The sequence below is a fragment of the Paroedura picta genome, chromosome 9 (genome assembly GCF_049243985.1).
Source record: "Paroedura picta isolate Pp20150507F chromosome 9, Ppicta_v3.0, whole genome shotgun sequence".
NCBI lineage: Eukaryota > Metazoa > Chordata > Lepidosauria > Squamata > Gekkonidae > Paroedura > Paroedura picta.
Window position 1 is genome coordinate 15,243,996 of NC_135377.1, and position 17,553 is coordinate 15,261,548.

Genomic DNA, 17,553 nt, shown 5'->3' on the forward strand with positions numbered 1-17,553 from the left:
AGAGAAGCCATGGAGAGTTTAACACTTTGTTCAGAAAGAAATCTTTCCCTCTCAAAATAGGTCAAGGCAATATTGGGGTCTTTGTCTCCCCCAGTCAAGCTTATAGTAGCTGGCAGAGAAACAGAGTTCTGTTCTAAAATGGCATGATGTCAAAAATTAATAAATTCCTCTTTCCCTTACCATGACCCTGGACAAAATGGCCCCCTCTGCAGCTGTTTCTTGGTTTAGATGATATTTGGAGATGCATATATGGATTTCTCATATATAGCACAGTTCAGTCCTCATTATGTGTATTTTATGGATCTGTCCAGACTGTAATAGTCTGCAATTAATAGGGAAGCTTTGGGTAACTGTTCCTCCACCCCAATTCCCCTGGCTGAGTATTTACTGGCTTGATAAGGTTGTGGTCTCAAGTGTTTCCTTTTTGGTTTTTAGCCAAGAAATTATCATAAAATTATCACAAATCATCATAAAAGCAATGGTTGCATATCCAGTGAGAAAGTAAACTAACATATGTTTAGGCATAGCAGAAGTACCAATTGAATTTTCACAGGGATTTTGGTTTCCCTGCAATATTGAATCACTTAAGAAAAATTAAGCTGAATATCTCTTCCACGAGCCTCTTGTGGCGCAGAGTGGTAAGGTGGCAGACATGAAGTCTGAAACCCTGCCTTCCTTTATAGCTCAGGGTGGGTGACAACATGGTTAAAAGAACAATTAGATAAAACCAATTTATCATTCTAAATTATCCCTGATAAGTTAGGCAGATGGAAGGGTTCAGAGTTCTGTGAGCAGGTCTTCCCTCCGTTCCCAGTAGCAAGGTCAGAATTTCTTTGTGGAAACAGCTTTATCTTGTGGGTCCTGTGAACTGGTTGAGGCCCCTCAGGGCCCTGGTCTCTTTTGGCAAAGCATTCTACTAGCCCAAGGCAGGGCTGTAAAAACCTAATCAAACTAGCCAATTTCAACTCCTTTGGATCGGGGATCCCGAACAGATGTTGATCTAATGATCTTAGCATTTTTTGAGGGATACAAGGGAAAAGGTGGTCCTGTAGATACACCTGTCCCAGACCCAGGCTGTACTTTGATAAGGTCTTCTACTGAATGACATTCTCACACCACATGCCGTAGATCTGAAAATTTTAAAACAAAACAATTTTAAAACAAACAAATGAAGCTGATCAACTTACTGTTTTTCACTCTTCATTTTTTAGAAGCTAAAGATGCAGTTTTTAGGCCCATGATGACAGTTTCCACCATACTAAGCAGAGTCAATGGCAATTAGGAAACAAATAATAAAGCAGATAAAGAACTTGCTAAATATGTATTTAGCTTTGCCTAGAAAAGATTGTAAATTAGCCTTGAAAACATCTCCTATCATATTGCTCTGGCATGACCTGCCATATATAATGCATTGGATTCATGAAATTTGCTAATGAAGACATTGTTGGAATAGACAGACTAGGAAGATTATACAGAGAGAACTAGAGAGCTTCATGGATTCATGTAATTGAAATGGGATGACATTTGATAGTTGAAAGTATAAGAAAAGAGCATTTGGAGAATAATTTGATTTTTTCCCCCTCCCCTGTCTACACAAAACTCATATTTTAGAGAAGAAAGAGAAACTTGGCGATCTATTCATCAGTGAATGGTGATGAGTCATGAATGTGAAGTAGCTACGAGGAAGGCAGATGTGATTCCAAGATAGATTATATAAAGCAACACAAAGTAACAATGTGCTTGTGCAGAGCTTTTAAAGTGTCTCATACAGTTCAGATTGAAGCTAAAATTCAGAACCAGAACAAGTGCAACATGAGCAACCTGTCAGAATAAAAGGAAAAAAATGGAATAAAGAATGTAATTAGGTTTAGCTTTCAAGAGAGCGGAATATGGAGATTTAAAACTTGCCACAAGGCTTAAAAGACACTACCATGCTGCCAAAGCACTCCCAATAACATCAATGTTGATTTTGTGATATCTAGTGTTTGCTAACATGCCAATTACTGCTTAGTGGTGACTATGTTATAAGGACAGAGGGTAGCCCTGCAGTATGAATAACAGTAGAGAATAATATTTCTTGTAAGCAACCTTGGGCTTAATCAGAGAGTTGGAGGACTGATTTAAGATTTGGGGCTGCCTCATTGATACAGATGAGAATGGTAGTCTGATTTTGAAAAGCAAAATCAGTTGGTTATGGATAGACAAACAGAGAAGACCCTATGGGTGCATGAAACAACCTTTTGGTGATCTTCTGTTCTCATTCTTACCTCCTGTCCAAATATACTTATAGTACTGAAGCCAACAAGAGGAGGGAGTAGCTTTGGGGAGATGGACCGAAGACACTAATCCCCAGAACAACTTCTGTTTCCCCCCCTTTTTTAAATCAGACCCCCCCTCATTTTCTACATTCTGTGTCTAAACGAATAGAATAGCCGGCACCATGTACAACTTGGCCATCATCTTCATAATCTTCCTTGGAACTCACATAGGAAAAGAGTAGGAAACGTTCTGCTAAAGTCTGTTCTACCAAAACCTCTATCGCCGTACGTGCTGAAGACAGAAGTTAAAAAGCCCCCTTGTGTGGGGTTCAGCTTGTGTAGTCATGAGTTAGTGACTGGATCAATGTTACTAGCCTTGGGCCCTGCTAAAAAAAATAGTTTCTGAGTAGGGACATAAAGGATGTTGTATTTTGTGGCTTTTTCCAGGCCTCCGACATGCCCTTGCACAATAGGAAAAGGTTCTTGACTGCAGAGCAGCCATTTTATTCTTTAAATAACTGTACACAGATTGCTCTCTTTGCCAGCAAGTTCAGAAACAAACTTCTGTCGCTATCAAAGCAGATTCAGCTTGAACAAGCATCTGCAGAAATGAGCTCTGACCCAGGAAAGTACATGTTGGAATAACTGTTGTTAGTCTTTAAGGTACCACTTCTGTTTTATTTTGCTACATTACGGTAACATGGCTACCCCTCTGCAATTTTAACAGTTTAATGGTAACAATAATAGTAATCCAGACTGCAAAACACTATGCCCATAAAGAGTTCAGTTACCTTAATTTTCTTTACCATGCAAGAAGTTTTCTGTCAATACTGCATTGCAGGTGTGAATGCAAGGCTGTAAGAGTCTACATTGGAATTTGTGCTTACTCCACAAGTTTTCCTGGGGAGCAAGGAAAGATATATAGAGAATCAGTGGCGTTCAGCACACATAATAGTATGGATTTAAAGAACCAAATACACTGAGTACAGGCAGGCAGGCTACGGGTGATCGAAATGACACAAAATAAGAGTGAGGAGGCAAGAGGCCATTTTTGAAACACAATCCAATGAAATGCTCACAATAAGTTAACATATAATATTATAGAGGTGGGGGGAATGCACGTCAAAATAGCAGACAAAGAACAGGAATGCTCAGTTTTAAGAACAAAGTACCGAGGGAAACTGAATGCATATTTCATCCATGCACAGCTGTTGTTCTGAGTTCTTATGGTTACTTTTTTAACAGTGTTTCACCTTCCTCTTGTACTGTCATGCCCTCCGTCAACACGGTGATAGCTTCTGGTTGAACTGCAGTGGAGTCTTGGGGGTGCACAGATCTTAAGAAAAGTCTTGATAATCATTCACAGTGTTGTCACACATATGCTGCTTTTGTATCCTGTATCATATGTTCAGTAAACACATGGAGCTGCCTTGTATTGAATTAGATCACTGGTCCCCGTAGTTCAGTACTGGCTGCTCTGCCAATGGCTTTCAAAATCTCAGATGGAGATCTTTAACATCACCTATTACTTGACTGGAGATATCAGGAGTGCAATTGAGCCCTTCTTAAAGTGTGTGCTATGCTGCTCAGTTTTGACCCCTCTGCAAAGCTTTGACATAAAATGTCAAATGCAAGTATGTTGGATCCGAAACAGGCTCAGCAAGGGTGTTTTGTTTTTGATTCACTTTTGCTGCTGAAATATCCTTATGATATCTAGATCCAATGAGCCATTAGGAAGATAACGTTGACTAAGTGTAAACCCGATTCCAGATCTAACAGGGCTAAGAAAATAGCGCTCACATTCCATAGATTTTGATATGTTCAGTTGCTTCAGGCGCGAAATATGTGTTTGGATTTTGGAAGAAAAGAATAGAAAGCCAGCTGAATTATCCTTGGATAAGGTAAAGGTAAAGGTACCCCCTGTGCAAGCACCATGTCTGACCCTTGGGGTGACGCCCTCTAGCGTTTTCTTGGCAGACTCAATACGGGGTGGTTTGCCAGTGCCTTCCCCAGTCATTACCGTTTACCCCCCAGCAAGCTGGGTACTCATTTTACCGACCTCGGAAGGATGGAAGGCTGAGTCAACCTTGAGCCGGCTGCTGGGATCGAACTCCCAACGTCATGGACAGACAGATTTGGGGACATTGAGTGGGGATGACACAGTTTGGAGAAGAAAAGTTGCTCTGCAAGAATATGATGCTATAGAGTCCAGCCACCATATTGGCAGTACTATATATATTTATATAGCTTAATATGAAATTAAAGTTATGTTTCTTTTGTTATCTCTTAGGCTCTGTAGCAACAGCTTGTCGTGATCCTGGTGTCCCCATGAATGGAACCAGAAATGGGGATGGAAGAGAACCTGGAGACACAGTCATTTTTCAGTGTGACCCTGGTTATGAATTGCAAGGAGATGAGAGAATAACCTGCATTCAGGTAGAAAATCGGTACTTCTGGCAGCCCAACCCACCAGTCTGTATAGGTATGCGGAAATCAAGAGAAGAGATAACTGCTTTTCTGACTCGAAAAACATGTTATAGTTACCCCATCACAAAGCCGAAACTCAATATTCTTAGAGTTGATTACTACAAATATGAGATCAACTCATTAATCCTCCATAGGACAGTTAACCGGTCAGGTCTGGGTTCCTTCATGCCTCGTTAACAACTCAGTGGATGGTTTCACAATCTATTCAAAAGCTTTATTCTTTAAATTAGGGTTAGCCAGCTGAGAGTCTAAGAAACTTGAGTAGGTTTTCTTTCTGCAGCAGACCTCTGCATCCTAAAAAGCTAGTTCAGAAAGTTGGGGGTGATCCTTTGGTTGTGGCTTTTTGAAGCATAATATCTAGGAATGTCACTGGGTTTCATAAATGCTACCATTTTGCTTCAGACATCCTAATTTCTGGCAGGGGTTCTTCCCAATCAGGCCATATCTTCAGCCATCCCGTCTTTCACAAATGCACACATACACAACACTAACAAAATTTTGATGGAATCAATGTTTGTTCTGCTGGAAATTTCCACTGATGGAAGGAATTTCTGGATCCAAGCTGGCACCTGTTTTTACACCAGATAATTTGTGTGGGTAGCCATGTTGATCTGCAGTAAAACAGCAAGATTCTGATCAGGGATGCCTTAAAGACCAATAAGATTTCTGTAGGTATAAACGTTTTGCCGGGGTATAAGCTATCTGATGAAAGGAGCTTTGATTCTTGAAAGCTTATTCTATACCCTGAAGATCTTGTTGGCCTTTAAGGTGCTACTGGACTTGAATCCTGTTGTTGTTTTCAATTTAAATAATTTAATGCAGCACTTTGGCCAGAAACGTTATTTGACATATACAATAGAAAAATACAAGTATTCTCTATAAAGAAAATAAACAAAATAAACAAATTAAAAGATTCTTAAAATTTAAAATGAGTGGCTGTGAGTCACTGGGGCCACCAATTGATGCTGTGGGGAGTGGGACAGAGGAGGATGCAATGAGCCCGGGCACCGTTTAAGTGTGTTGGGTGCATTGGCATCAGGGGCAGGTAGGGGGACCAGGCGACTATTAAAAGGGGCTCCTCTGCTGGGTGGCTGGGGTGATAGCCAAACAAGGTGGGCACCCATTGCCCCCCTCCTTTATCAGGGGCTCCTCTGCTGGGTGGCTGGGGTGATAGCCAAACAAGGTGGGCACCCATTGCCCCCCTCCTTTATCAGGGGCTCCTCTGCTGGGTGGCTGGGGTGATAGCCAAACAAGGTGGGCACCCATTGCCCCCCCTCCTTTATCAGGCCACTTCCCTTGGAAAGGATTCCCATGAGGTCCTCTCTCCTGGCTGGGAATGTGGCGGGACCAGGGCACCACAGGGAACCAGATGAAGCAACTGAATGGCTGAGGGCCAGGCTTATCCTTTTGTCCCAACTCTCCAGTGGGTGGTTGTTTGAAATAAAGGTTGTGGCCATGTTATAAATCCATCAAAAGAGTCACGTCTTTCTTCTGACCCAGAATGCTATCATGCTAGTCAGTGGAAAATTTTAAAAAATTACAATTTGATAAGAGGTCTCTCCTGCATAACTGTTTTTGCATACAATGAATACGTGAGCTCCTGTTTAGCAACCTGTATGGCAGCGGGGAGCTTTTCCTCTCTATAGGAGGAATTTTATTTTTGCTTCTTACAAAGAACTGGGGGCATCCCTGAGTAAAGGGAGGATGAACTGGGTTCTTGCAGATGTAAAAATAGGACATCTGAAGAAAATATGTTCAAGGGACTCCAGAGAGTTAAAAGGGGAGAGTCTTTCAGCTCTTGGAACTGTCTTAGAGCAGCCCTCCAGAATTTTGGAAGGTAAGGCCAAGTACCTTGCTAGCTTAAATGCCTTCTTATAATATTTAGCTTCCAAAATAGAGAGATAGTCAGGGCTTGCATATATCAGGCTTAGTGGAACAGAATAGTCATGGGAGCATGAGGATCTTGCTAATTTTACATCAGTTCTGTATAAATGAGCCAAAAACGGAGTACGACTCGCAAAGTAAAAACACTTCAAAGAGCTGCAGCAAACAATCTGGAAGTCAGCACTAAAAATAGGCAAAATGCAAAGGTGCACTATGAAAACAAGATAAAGCAGGGTTCCTGCCCCCAACCTTCTTTGGAATACTGATCCCATGTAGTATGCATAGCCCAACATGGCTGCAGCAAGAGGCCAGCCCTGCCACCAATAGCTGCCACAGTTTTTCTCCAGCTTGGTGTAGTGGTTAGGAGGGCCGAATTCTAATCTGGGGAGCCGGGTTTGATTCCCCACTTTTCCTCCACGTGTAACCAGCTGGGTGACCTTGGGCTCACCAGAGCCCTGATAGAGTTGTCCTGCCTGAGCGGTAAGATCAGGACTCTCTCAGCATCATTTCCCTCACAAGGTGTCTGTTGTGCGGAGAGGAAAGGGAAGGTGAATGTAAGCCGCTTTGAGACTCCTTCGGGTAGAGAAAAGTGGCATATAAGAACTAACTCCTCTTCTTCTTCTTCTTCTTCTTCTTCTTCTTCTTCTTCTTCTTCTTCTTCTTCTTCTTCTTCTTCTTCTTCTTCTTCTTCTTCTTCTTCTTCTTCTGTCATACCAAAAGGATCCTAGAGTTATACACAACAGTTGCTGGAAAATGATTTTTTTTAATTTGCACTGCCAATCAAATCTCTAGTCACCAGTGCCCCCCCCCCTGGCTTTTCCCACTTTCTAAGAACACTTGGTGGGGTCCTGTAAAGCTGTCCTGTACTATGGCACCCACAGGCATTACACTGGAAACCCCTGAAAGAAGGCATATGCGTATATATCTCTTTCGGCTGCAAAGGAAAATCCTCATTGCCATGTCACCTGATTAGAAACTCAGTTTTCTTTGGATCCGATACCAAATGGACTATAACACTAATACAGTTGGGTTTTGTAGCAAATTGTTTGTGCCACTGGAATTATAGAGGGAATTGCTTGTTAAAGGATATTTTAAAGATAAAGCATACACTACAGAAATCCGGCTTTATGAATATGCATCATTTTGCCTTATTAGACGTTTTGTGTGTAGAATGTGTTGTGGCAGTGTTCTTTGTAAATATTTAATATGTCTAGGAGGATCAGATGGTTCTGGAAAGGGCAAACATCTAACAGCTTAGATTTCTGTGAAGATCTGGAAAATATGATTACCCCAGATGTTTAAAAAAAATGAACAAAAGCTTTAATGAAACCATGCACTTTCCTCCTGGCTATGTAAAAAGACATTGTGCAAAAAGAAATCAAATGAGTTCTAGAAATTCACATTGTAGTCTGCCTGTTAAAATTAAAATGCATGAGTGTTATGGTTCCTTCTAAAGTTTCCAGCAGCATGTGTGTCTGGATTCACTTGAGCAATGCCCTTGGAGCATCTGTTCAGATTCATCTTTTATGAAACTGTACACTGGCACATTTTCTATCTTAAACATTTATTTAATATAGGATGCTTTAAGATGGGTTTAAAAAATGAGCAATCAAATAAATCTCATACCTATTATCAGGGGCTACTGCCGTGTGTTAACTGTTCTGTGTTCCTTACTGCAATGTGGCTTGATCCTCTCCACTCTCCACTTTAGAAGATGCATTTGCAACAGTCAAAACATATCCAAAATGTAGGCACATCAACTTCCTCTATAATTCTTTGGCATTGATCAGAACTAACAGTTTCTGTATTTAAGATACCCTTTGTATTAGCAGGGTTTGTTGTTGTTGTTGCTGCTGTTCTTTTCCTAACATAAAATTTCCATTCCATTTTTAAAAGTCTTAATTTGAAGGAACATTTTTTGGTGATGGTAGTAGAGATGCCAGTCTCCACGTGGGATCTTGGGATCCCTTGGAGTTATAGCTCATCTCCGGATGACAGAGATCAGTTCCCCTGGAGAAAATGACTGCTTTGGAGGGTGCATAGTATTATTCTCTACTGAGATCCCTCCCTGACCCCAAATCCTGCTCACTCCAGCCCAACTCCACCTCCAAAGTGTCCAGTTATTTCCCAACCCAGTTCTGCCAACACTGGAAGGTAAGAATAGTACAAGTGGAGAGCCCCAGGGACTTGGAGGGGGGGGAAGGGTCATCTTTTCCTTCACTGAAAGTCCCCACAGCCTCTTCTCTTCCTGATTCTTTCTTCCTACCCACCAGTCAATCTTTCTTTGTTGGTCCCCGTCTTCAGCTTTCCCCTCCTGTCTTCCTTCTGGCAATGTGTCCCTGGGACAAATCTAGCCCACTTGCATGGCATGCTGCTTTAGACTGAGATATATTGTGCTGTGTGCTCTGGACCCAGTAGCATGGTGGGGCACCTGCGAGGACTTGTGTGGAGCACTTGACTTCCCCTCTGTATCCTCTCCACACTATTTATCTCCTTCTCCTCAGTTTTTTCCTTACTACCAACCAACCTTCATTTTATCTCTCCCTCTCATTTAGCTATGTGTATTATTTATTTACTTCTCATATACCCCACCTTTCTCCCCAGCGTGGGCACAAATCAGCCTATATGGGTCCCCTTTCAGCCATTTAATCCTCACTAATAACTCTGTGAGGTAGGATAAACTGAAAATGCATGAGTGGTCGGATGGAGATTTGAACCTGGTTGTCCCAGATCCTAATCTGAAACTGTAACCACTAACACGCACACACACATTGGCTTTTGTTGGGGAGGGGGAAGGCTGTTGCTGTTGAATAGTAACAAGCCAAGGGATCCAAATTGTGCAGTAGCAAGTCAGCCAGCAGTTGTTAAAGAAAAAATAATGTGTTCACACATGTAAGTCAGTTTGGTACAGTGTTTAAGAATGGCAGTTTCTAATCTGGCGAGCTGGGTTTGATTCCCTCCTCCTCCTCCTTATCCAGACAGGCTGGGTGACCTATGGCTCGTCACAGCCCTGATAGTGTTGTTCTCACAGAGCAGTTCTCTCAACCTCACCTCCCTCACAGGGTGTCTGTTGGGGGGAGAGGAAAGGAAGGTGATTGTAAATCACTTTCAGACTCCTTCAGGCAGTGAAAAGCAGGCAGTAAAAACCAAATTATCTTATTTTGGGTCAGGGTCCTTCTAGATTCCAAGTAAAATGATTTATCCTTTGCGCCCTATTCAGGAAGCCCATAAAAATAAATACTAGGATAATTCCAAGGTAAAACATCTGATTCTGACTGGATTGCATCAATCTTACATTTGTCTGCTGCAAATCTACAATTATATTGATTTACTTGCAGTTTCCTTGTCAGGTTAAGGGCAATTGTTGTGTGAATTATTCTGTTTGTTTGAAACATTATTATTCCTTTGTTGAGAAAGGCGCTGTGATTACAAATCATGTATGTTGAAACTTTAGAGTGCATGCACCTGTGCGTGCATACACACTGTTCATTTTAAATGGGTTGCAAAGGAACATTTGAGTTAGGTTGTTGCGTCCTCTTTTGCCGTTCAGTACATGAGCTGAGTGCCTTATAACTTGAAGGGAAATGTTCAGTTATTTGATTTCTGCCATCAGCAATGCGATGGACATTACAAATTGCCTCCGGTCTCTCCTCTTCCTTGTTATAATGGCAAAGGAATGTTGGATTCTCCTTGTAATCTGTACTCAAGTGTTTGCATTTAATTTGTCCTGAGGACCTGATTCCATTCAATCCATGACTCAATTTCAATGCTGAAAGAAGTATATGTACAAGGTACTCATCGGAACAATTGGCTGGTGACTCTGAAACAGGATTCTGGATGAGACAGAATACTGGTGATCCTGCAGGGTTTATAATAGCCACCGCGAGCTGGCAGGTTTGGGAGCGGCAGCAGACAAATGTAATTATAAATAAATCATCTTAAAACCAACCTCCAGAATGACCATTGAGGATATCTTTTAAAGCTGCAGGCATTGTTTCTATTATTTCAGGAGGTTCAAACACCATGATTTTGCCTGGCTGGCTGGCTGGCTGGCTGGCTGGCTGGCTGGCTGGCTGGCTGGCTGGCTGGCTGGCTGGCTGGCTGGCTTCCTTCCTTCCTTCCTTCCTTCCTTCCTTCCTTCCTTCCTTCCTTCCTTCCTTCCTTCCTTCCTTCCTTCCTTCCTTCCTTCCTTCCTTCCTTCCTTCCTTCCTTCGCAGAGGAAATTCTCCTTATCTGTCCCTAGCTGTATTTTTTAGACCCATTGATGTGTTTAGAATTAGGTGTGTGACGTCCACGTATCTTACACATTGTAACATCCCATCCATAAAATTCAAGCAATGTCAACACAATGCAAAGGGTTAAAAGTGTTTCAGAGTTCCCCCTCCCATTTCTGAAACCCCCCCAAAAAAGGTTTGTTTTGTTTAAAGCTGCCGAAAAGAGTAGCATTGGATATCATCTGGGTGGCTGCTTGTGGTAGTTAACAAACCAGAATAATTTGGCTGCTTTAGGATACAATGAAAGATTGTTGGGGATCACTTAGGGTTTCTTTTTGTTGTTGTTTGATTTATTCACAGCACCTTGTGGAGGCAATTTGACAGGCTCATCAGGTTTTATTCTTTCACCAAATTTCCCTCATCCTTATCCCCACAGCAGAGACTGTGACTGGACCATCACTGTTAATAACGACTATGTCATATCATTAGCATTTATCAGGTAAGTGTTTGGCTGTACATAATTTAAAAATATCAACATGGCATTGTCACTTTGGGCATCCTAAACTGTGGTAACCTGGACCCATTCCACACACATTCACTAATGCACTTTTAGTGCCTTTTAGAAGCAAGTTTTCTGTTTCTGCACTGGAAAATCTAACTGCAAAAGCACACTGAAATTGCATTATCCAACATGTGCAGATTGGGCCCTGGTTGCCAAAGGAGAGAAAAACCAGGGCCTATTGAATATCTGTTGGGGGGTGGGAGTGAAAACTGGTCTGTTCAGGCAATTTAAAGCTAATCTGGATAGCAGAAGGAGCTTTACTAATATATCAGTCCTTCTGTGTTTTCTTAGTAGTGTGAAAAAAATTGTGGTTTGTGAAAGCTGGTCTAAACTAAATCTTTACAATAGGACTAGGCATCTTTTTTTTTTATCCAACAGAAGAAAAAAACAGTTTGTCTATGGAAATGCTGTGGGTGAAGACTGTATTTGGTCAGGCATGCTTGGAACAAGCCAAGCTCCAGCAGTTCTGCCAGCATCTCAAGGCACTGTAGTCTTGTCTTTTATCCTAAATGCCAGTTGACCTCCTGGACATGTTTCCAACCCCCCACCCTCTTTCAGTTGTGGAATTAGGAGAAAAAGAGGTGGGGGAACATGCTGATTGATGCCTGGACATCACTTCCTATTTGAGAGCAAGAAGTGGCAGCGTAACCATTTAGGAATTTTAAAATCCTCTGTGATAAAATATGAAGATTTTGAATTTCCTTTACCTCCTGTTCCAAAATTGGCAATGACATCTCACAAAATCTCACTCTCCCGGCACACCTTGGGAAATTAACTTGGATTTACTTAGTCTTTGTGCAGGTCTGGGAGGCCATTATGTGCTGCATCACGACCCTCAGAGCCTCATTTGCGTAGTCAAAGATCTGGTCTTGGGTAACAAGCAAAATATTCTCTCTGTGAATGTGTACGTGCCTACCTCTACCTTAGTACTTCTACTATTTGTAAAGTTAAGATTTTGTTAAAGTTTAAAACCATTTTATAGATAGCACTAATGAGCTGTTATATTAATTGGAGTGTTTGCATGTGCATTCAGAATTTGTTTAGGCATAGATATGATTAGGCTTATGCCTAATAAAGGCACAGTCATGCCACACCATGAAGTTAGCCACATGAGACCTTTTTGGAAGCCCTTTTGCGGCTAATGTCAAAAGTAGTAAACATTTCAGTCTTGTAAATGTTCCCTGAAATCGATGGTGTTTTTGAACCTTGCAGCTCGTAAAGGTTTTCTTCAGAATGTTATTGGTGTTCTGCACCGGAAAATATGTCGTTGACCCTAAACCTAGAATGCTGGTGATAAGAGTTAACATTTTAAAAACGTACAGGAAATGTGTGCATGAGATTAAACCGAAATGTCAAAGTCATATTGATAGTCCATTCTTTAAGCAGTCTATTTACACAATAGTAAGGCTCACATGAGCAATACTGTCCTGGCTATTAAATGCAGTTTATACAGGGATTTTTCTCCTGGTAGGCTTCAATATCTGAAATGATGTCATAGATTAAGCAAAGCAATTATTATATCTAAACTGTATTTCTGACCTATAACAATCAACCTTGAGCAAAGGTTTGTATTGTGAAAACAAATGCAAATAAAAAGTCCACAGTAAATCTGATGGCCTTAAAAATTGTACAATATAGTTATGGTATTCTTCAAAATGTTATACAAATGATAACCATTTCAAGTATTTAAAAGGCTGTCATATAGAGGATGGAGCAGAGTTGTTCTCTCTTGCCCCAGAGGGATTGGCCAGAATCAATGGGATGAAATTAATTCATAAGAAATCCCATCTAAACATCTGGAAAAAGTTCCTGACAGAGCGGTTTCTCAGTGGAACAGGCTTCCTCGGGAGGTGGTGGGTTCTCCATCTTTGGAAATGTTTAAACAGAATCTGGATAGCCATCTGACGGAGAGGCTGATTCTGTGAAGGTTCAAGGGGGTGGCAGGTTATAGTGGATGAGTGATAGGATTGTGAGTGTTCTGCATAGTACAGGGGGTTGGACTAGATGACTCAGGAGGTCTCTTCCAACTCTATTATTTTATGATTCTGTGTTGGGAAGCACGAACCCAAATGCTCAGTTGTGTGATGAATCTTTCTTATGGAACAACTTGACCACTTAGGAAAACTTATTAGGTTAAAAACATGGAGCAAGCCATGTTCCACCTAACATTTCTCACTTTTTAAACATTCCCAGCTTCAGTATAGAACCAAACTATGACTTTCTCTATATCTATGATGGGCCAGACAGCAACAGTCCTCTAATAGGAAGCTTTCAGGACAGCAAACTACCAGAAAGGATTGAAAGCAGTTCCAACTCCATGCACCTGGCTTTTCGAAGCGACGGCTCTGTTAGTTTTACAGGTTTCCATTTGGAATATAAAGGTAAATGCTCATAATGACGTTTTGCAAATGTTAGCATCCTATTCTTCCCATAGTCCATGCTATATGTATTTTTGAACCTTATCCATGCAATGTTTACACTAATTCAAGGTTTATGATATTTTGTTTATTCAGTCATCAGTAAAATACATTCTAAGCCAGTGGTTCTCAACCTGGAGGACGGGACCCTTTTGGGGATCAAATGACCCTTTCACAGGGGTTGCAGCAGGGCAAGCAGCTTGGCCAGGGGGGGGGCACTATCCACACAACAGCCTTGCAGGGTAGATCAAGATTCAGTGTTCATCTGTCTGGAGCAGTGGAAAAGACCGAGATCGGCATGGTGGGACAAGATGCAGAGTTGAACTGAGAAACCCCGGGGAAAAAAACGTATTTATATACAATCATGAGTAATGGATCCTTACACCATTGGTCAGTTTGGGTTTAATTTCTGTGAAAGAACCCTTGCATAATTTTATGGCTGGGGGTCACCACAACATGAGGAACTGGATTAAAGGGTTGCGGCATTAGGAAGGTTGTGAACCACTGTCCTGATGTTGTTTTTCAGTTGGAGATTATTGGATAAGGTAGCTTGTCTCAAGTTGTACCACAGAGTTTATAACGTTAATTTCGTTCTATATTTCACTCAGATGGTAAGCCTACGTCTGGGATTTAATGTTTCAGACTCCAGAGGAAGCCTCATATGATTTTCATGATTTTATGTTCTTTCATAGATCCTAGATAAAGAAATAGATAAATAAATGGAATCTCCTCCAGTTGATAAATAACTCTTTATCCCATGATATCTGTGTAAAATAAAAAAAACGATAAATGTTTAATGATTGGAGATAAACCTTAAACTACTTTCACAGTTGGCAAAAGGCAGTAGACTGTTTTTGTTTTGCTGTTTCTAGCTGGCATTCAGTTGGCTTTGAGAATGACCACTCATATAATAATAGTAGTCAAACAATATGTTTTTTTTTCCCCCTTTGAAAGTAGGAACTTTGTGTAGCCAGCAAATTTTAGGAGAACTTTATTCAGCCCAGAGATACATACAAGAGAAAGGGCCCTCTGTGGCTTAAAAAAATGAAAAGATGATTTGTTTAATAAAAGATGTATAGGAGTGGGAGTCTTAACTGGAAAATACTAGAAATGGCATAGGCCAATATATAGCTTAACTGCAATGAAATGGCTTCACAAGAAAGTCTAGAGTGAACCACACACACACTGACTAAACAGAAACAAATTTGGGAAATGATGACTCCTTTTTCTTAATTGACTGTCCTGGACTGATACATTTTTTGACCTAAGGAAAGAGAATTGCTTTTATTGCTTGTTTACTTTCTCCTTTGCTCAGTAGTAATTAGACAATTTTTCTTCAGACTTCACTTTACGAGGAAAGATCCCCCCTCCCTTTTGCAGTTATGGTTTTTCTTTTGTATCCACTTAAAAGCTCAGTTTAGCTCAGACCTATCAAGGTATCTATGATTGCTCGCTCCAGGTTGGGAAATTCTTGGAGATAATTCTTAATGATTGTTCTGCCTTCTTTCATACTAAGCATCAAAATTACATCTAGGGTTGTTTCATTGGATCCTGACTCTTAAGATTGTTAGAATATGCAAGATCTGTAGTGTGCATAATTCAAGAGAATATAAGGAATATTCAGCAGGGGGCATCAGAGATGTGTATTTATCATAGAATAAGAACTTCCTGATATTTTTCTAATACTCCCTTTAAGTGTTGATTGGTTCTTTGGAAACTTCCTGCTCCTTTAAACACACTTCCTCCCTGCTTGCCTCCACAACAGACAGAACGTTAGTCAGAGAAAGACTGCAGGACTCTTTCTCTCTCTTTATTTCTATGCATAGTTGTTTCATAATAACACTATTTTATTATTTTAAGTAGCCTGGTGTTTCACTACTCTTTGCCTATCTAAAGTTAAGGGCAGATCATATCTTCATATGATGGCTTCGACTGAATTGTATGTTTCGAACTAGCATCCACCTATATTATTCCCGCAAAAGTTATTTAAAGCTGGAGACATTCTTATGGGTATAAGAGCCATCAAATCACAGCCAGCTTATGGCCGCCATGTTGAGTTTTCAAAGCAAGAGGCATTCAGATGTGGCTTTCCATAGCCTGGTTCTGTTTAGCAACTTTAGACTTCCTTGGGGTATCCAATCCAAGTACTAAGATAAAAGTAGCCTGGGTTATCCAGGTTAGTACAAGAAAGATACACAAAGATGAAATGTTCTCAGAGTGTGGGGATCCTGAAAATTAAAGGCATGTCTTTCTTTTGATTGCAGCCAAACTCCGTGAGTCTTGCTTTGATCCTGGCAATATAATGAATGGCACAAGACTTGGAATGGATTATAAACTGGGGTCAACAGTCACGTATTATTGTGATGCGGGCTATGTTCTCCAAGGTTACTCTACGCTCACTTGTATCATGGGAGATGATGGGAGACCTGGATGGAACAGAGCCTTACCCAGCTGCCATGGTAAGACTTCTTTATTCTGGTTCTTGATTCCCAAGAAGTAAAGAATTTATACCTCAAGTGTGATAAAATAAATTTCTTATTATTCATATAGGCTTTATCTATTCCACTATGAGTGTCGGTTTCTTGCATAAAGTGATCCCTGTGCTTTTTTAATCCCTCTCTCATTCAGTTTGGTGTAGTGGTTAGGAGTGTGGACTTCTAATCTGGCATGCCGGGTTCGATTCTGCACTCCCCCACATGCTGGGTGACCTTGGGCTCGTCATGGAACTGATAAAACTGATAAAACTGTTCTGACCGAGCAGGAATATCAGTGCTCTCTCAGGTTCACCCACTTCACAGGGTGTCTGTATAGGGTTTAAAGGTAAAGGTAAAGGTATCCCCTGTGCAAGCACCGAGTCATGTCTGACCCTTGGGGTGACGCCCTCTAGCGTTTTCATGGCAGACTCAATACGGGGTGGTTTGCCAGTGCCTTCCCCAGTCATGACCGTTTACCCCCCAGCAGCAAGCTGGGTCCTCATTTTACCGACCTCGGAAGGATGGAAGGCTGAGTCAACCTTGAGCCGGCTGCTGGGATCGAACTCCCAACCTCATGAGCAAAGCTTTCAGGCGGCTGCCTTACCACTCTGCGCCACAAGAGGCTCATGAGGTATAGGGTTTAGTTGCTTATAAACATACTCCTGGATTACATAATTCATTGTTGTTGTTGTTGTTTTGTTTTAACTCAGGCAAGGACCTTCTCCACACCCTGAATTCAGCTAGGCCCAGTGTTTGTCTGGTGATGGGGCTAATTCTTGATGTATGGCATTGGACCTAGCCTGGAATGGTCCCTGTGATTTATCCATGTTCCCTTGCTGCTCACCGACTGAGAGCCTGCATTGTGTCAGACCTGGAATTGCCGCAGGCTGGCGCTGGAAGCAGGAATTAGCCCTGCGACCAGACAAGCGCTGGGTCGGGGTGAATTCCATGTGCGGAAAAGTTCAAGGAATGCTAGATCAAAATTATATACAATACCATGGACAAAGCCCATTGCATTCATCAATACAACTGGTGCTAGATGGGGAAGTGGAAGAACTCTGTGAATGGCCTCTCCCTCTCCCCAGGACCTGGAAAGGCTGCAGGCTGGAGGCCCCCAGGCAGGGAACTCACCGACAGGGGCAGCTCTCACACAGCAGGGGTCTGCAGCCTCTGAGTGGGTGTTGGCACTTAAACCACGAGACATGTTCCTTCTCCAGGGCCTTACCAGAAATATTAAGTGGAACATATAATATGGAA

The 17,553-nt window shown here is 41.5% G+C and overlaps 1 protein-coding gene across 8 annotated transcripts in view; it reads left to right on the top strand.

The window, feature by feature from the left end:
* The window catches only part of CSMD3 (CUB and Sushi multiple domains 3), a 675,220-nt gene that overhangs the window by 471,068 nt on the left and 186,599 nt on the right, over positions 1-17,553 (top strand). For all 8 annotated transcript variants that reach the window (XM_077351631.1, XM_077351632.1, XM_077351635.1 and 5 more), the window contains 4 exons: positions 4,549-4,740; positions 11,204-11,342; positions 13,599-13,786; positions 16,087-16,281. In XM_077351631.1, the coding sequence (XP_077207746.1) occupies positions 4,549-4,740; positions 11,204-11,342; positions 13,599-13,786; positions 16,087-16,281 (714 nt within the window). The remainder of the gene's footprint in view (positions 1-4,548; positions 4,741-11,203; positions 11,343-13,598; positions 13,787-16,086; positions 16,282-17,553) is intronic.